The sequence below is a fragment of the Arvicola amphibius genome, chromosome 12, assembly GCF_903992535.2.
Source record: "Arvicola amphibius chromosome 12, mArvAmp1.2, whole genome shotgun sequence".
NCBI lineage: Eukaryota > Metazoa > Chordata > Mammalia > Rodentia > Cricetidae > Arvicola > Arvicola amphibius.
Genome location: NC_052058.2, coordinates 130,837,027 through 130,841,247, shown reverse-complemented (window position 1 = coordinate 130,841,247; position 4,221 = coordinate 130,837,027). Strand labels below are relative to the sequence as shown.

At 37.4% G+C, this 4,221-nt stretch overlaps 1 protein-coding gene across 1 annotated transcript; it reads left to right on the top strand.

Annotated features, from left to right (window-relative positions):
• The first annotated feature begins 1,688 nt into the window (after positions 1-1,688).
• Positions 1,689-2,156, top strand: LOC119803077 (bis(5'-nucleosyl)-tetraphosphatase [asymmetrical]-like). The gene has a single exon (XM_038314315.1). The coding sequence runs from the start codon at positions 1,700-1,702 to the stop codon at positions 2,141-2,143; it is 444 nt and encodes a 147-aa protein (XP_038170243.1). The 5' UTR covers positions 1,689-1,699; the 3' UTR covers positions 2,144-2,156.
• The last annotated feature ends 2,065 nt before the right edge of the window (positions 2,157-4,221 follow it).

Genomic DNA, 4,221 nt, shown 5'->3' with positions numbered 1-4,221 from the left:
AGCTGGAAGCAGTCTTGAAAATTCTGCTGCCCCAGTTCCTTCAAACTGTGGTGTCTAATTTTCTGCTTTTTATTTTAAGCAAGACCTGGGAATGTTATTCTTTTGGTCCCTGCCGCTTTGCAAGCCATGACCACTCCTGCTACCTCTGACCTCTGATCACCATCTTGGTTCCCTCTCTCTTCTCACTGTCCCCTTTGGCATGTGCACACGTCTCTCTCTCTCTCTCCCCCCATCCTTTAATAAATCTTTATGCCTATTTTTTGTGTCTGTGCTGTTAACCTGCCGCCGCTGTTAACCTGCCGCCGCCATTAACCTGCTGCCCCCACCGCCTGTTCACATGTGCCCACCCGCCTACGGAAACCTGATGCCCCTTGTCTGCCTGCTCACTGCCAGGATGGGCCACCGCCTGCTACTGCCCGGGGATCTTGCAGGGACCTACAACTGTCTCTGCTGGGCTGACAGCTGCGCCGCTAACATTTTTTAACAAAAGTCTGCCTCCTGAACTAAACAGTAGGATCAATCCAGAGTCTCTTCTGTTTTAATGACATCCACAGATATATATATATATATATATATATATATATATATATATATATATATATATATATATACCAGATAAGAGCAGCATTGAGGAATCTCCCATACATAACCATTCAGAATTAAATAAAATTGTATTTTACTATTCCTCTTAAAAATAATGTCCTTAAAAAACTTTATACACTATTAAGATTGGAGAGGTAGTCTCTTAATACATTAGTGTAGTTTTAATTTCTACTTATAATCATCCTAATATGCTAAGTTCAAAATTGCAACTAACTGAACTACATCATATCATGTTAGAATGTATGATTTCACCAGGTGTAATAAATATTATAATTACTGACATTTAGCCCCTCAGAGGGTATTACTAGTTTGATGCCTCAGACATGCCTGAACTTTTACACTAACTTGTTTTAGTAATGCAGATATATTATTTACAGAAAGAAAAATTTCAAATGCAAACACCAAGCCTATCTTAAAAGGTTAATGAGAGGGGCTGGAGAGATTGCTCAGTGGTTAAGAGCATTGCCTGCTCTTCCAAAGGTCCTGAGTTCAATTCCCAGCAACCACACGGTGGCTCACAACCATCTGTAATGAGGTCTGGCATTCAGGCATATACACAGACAGAATATTGTATACATAATAAATAAATAATTATGAAAAATTATTTTAAAATAGGTTAATGAGATAGAGGGACCAGAAACAGAAACTTCATCTGCAAATTTGCTGAAGAAATATAATTGTTAACTGTGTCCTAAATATTTATCCCTAGACCCACAAGAAACATTAACTCTAAATTCCAGGAAAAAAATGGAAAACATGATTTTACAACACTGCTACATGATTCCACAACAGCTCAAATATCAAACAAATAACATTGTTTGGACAGAGGCTAGCTAAAGAATCCAAAATCTCACCGCTATTGTTGACTCAGAAATTATTTCATGCTATGTCCAGAATTTATTATCCCTAAAACCAGTATATCTGCTGTGAAGATTATCACTCTAATAAGAATAGAGTAGTGGAAGGACCGTCTCCTGCCTCTGCGCTGCCAGTAAAACTCTCCTGTTTTCTCCCTCACCCAAATAGCCAAGTTTGCAAAGTGATTCAGCAGCTTGATCTCCCAGAGAGGAAGCAGAGGCCCAGAGAAAGATAGAGCATGGCCCTGAGAGCATGTGGCTTGATCATCTTTCGAAGACACCTTATTCCCAAGGTGGACAACAGCACAATTGAGTTTCTGCTGCTGCAGGCATCAAATGGCTTCCATCACTGGACTCCTCCCAAAGGCCATGTGGATCCTGGAGAGACTGACTTGGAAACAGCCCTGCGAGAGACTCAGGAGGAAACAGGCATAGAAGCAAGCCAGCTGACCATCATTGAGGGGTTCAGAAGGGAGCTCAACTATGTGGCCTGGAAGAAGCCGAAGACAGTCATTTACTGGCTGGCAGAGGTGAAGGACTACAATGTAGAGATCTGCCTCTCCCAGGAGCATCAAGCCTACCGCTGGCTAAGACTGGAAGAGGCCTGCCAGTTGGCTCAGTTCAATGAGATGAAGGCAACACTCCAAGAAGGACACCAGTTCCTCTGCTCCACACCGGCCTGAGCTGACCAGAACAAATGCTTAATTGCTTCCTTGAGGGTCTCCTGAGATGAACCCACCCTCCTATCCAGGGAAGGGTGCACTGGTCTTTGCCTTGCTATGGCCAAGAGCAGATAGGTTGGTGGAAGTAAAATTAATTTGGCATTCTCAGGTGAGGGCAAGGAAGCCCTGGATTCAGTCCCTAGCATAGACAATAATTACTTTCAAAATAAGAGCAAGCAAGAATTTTAGCTAAGTTAAAAAGCAAAGAAGGGTAAAAAATTTTAAATGCCAGCCCCAGTAAGTGTATCCTCGTAATTTATAAATAAACTTCAAACCGTTTACATAGCCTTTAAAAAAAAAAGAATAGAGTAGTGAAAAGCAACATTTCAGAAATCTTGAGGGCCATTTAAATTAATGAAAGCAAAATAAAAATCTATTTAGCACAATGACATCCCATATTGAAATGTCTCAAAGATGAAAAACTCTCTAAAATTTATCCAATTAGCAGAAAAGCCATTGACAAATATTAAAGGCTTAGAAAGAAAGGATCATTTTTCCAATATAAAGTATCATCAATAGGCCTTCCAATTATAGAAAATCAATGCTAAATTAGGTATGGAATACCACAACAGTGTATGTCCTGTGTGGAATACTTATGTAAACAATTGTATCTGCATAATAGAATAAGATAATGTTATTGCGCAGTTAAATTCATTTTGACATTTCTAGTATAGATATAATTTTAAAGGAGGAAGCAGAAAAGAGTGTGAAATAACATAAATACAGTACTCATGTATGAAATTCTAAACTACATTAGGAAAGAATACACATGCATTCATATGTATGGATAAATATAATTATGCATACTCAATCTCATATATGTATACATACATAAACTTATGTAAATATTTGAAAATAAGTGAAATGCTTCATAGTATATTAAAAGAGATATTATAAATGGAACTCCTTATACTATGAAGGGATATCAGCATTTTCTTGCCCAGGACCAAGTAGTGTGTTATTTCATTCACTTATTGGCAAAATACATTGTTGTAGGTGCAAAACTGAAGATTCACAGAACTTTTCAATATATGCTTACAACTGCCTGTATAATGGAAAGAACCTATTTTGGAAGTTCCTACATACATTCATCATCATAGAATGGGAACCCATCTGCTGCTATTTAGAACTTAACTAAGATTAACTACTTGTGTTATAATCTCAGGTTAATCTTCTTGTTAGTGGATTATAACTAACATGATCTAAATTCTTCACTCTTATTAGGTACATGCCTGAAACAGGAAAATACTGAGAAGTATTGAGATATATGTTTGTCATCGCCGAAAAATCTGGGCAGAAATCAAGTAAATATTATTTTAAAGACAATATGATGAAAGGCATAACAAACACTGCCTTAATGGCTAGGAATCTATAACTAAAATTATGACAAATTTACATAAAAATAAAATTTCATACTGCCATAGTCACATAGGAAAATAACTGAGCCCTAATGAATTACTGGTAGACCCGTATATCTGATCATCTTCACTCTCACCAGAGATCCTTCAGCACTAGTTTGAAAATAACATTATGATGTGCAGGGAAGGTCTTTCTACAGAAAATAAGAGACTTTGTGGTACTATGTTCTAATGTTTCATGTCTTTAAAAAACCTACTTGAAAGCCAATTAAATTCATATTGAAAAGCTGGCAGAAATACTCCAACAGATTCAAATGGTGGCTGTTGATTCCAAAGTACCAGTTTTTTCCCATCTCAACACTACAAGCAGACATAGCAATTCAGAGTCTCAGCTAGAAAATACAAGAAAAGGTTTGTATTTTTTCAAAGCATACAACAGCAACACACACAATAACAAAGAAAGCTGGTATGTTAATTATTTTCAAGGGCAGTATGTTATACCTCTCTTCTATCATCAATAAGTAGTTGATTTCCAACAAAGCTCATGATGCTTGATTTAATAAATAGGAATGGGCATACAAGTGAGAAAGAATCATTTGCAAGAGTTTTTCTATGACAAACACAAAGACTATGACAACAAAGAAGGCAAATATGAGCCTTGAGAACATAAAAGGCAATGAT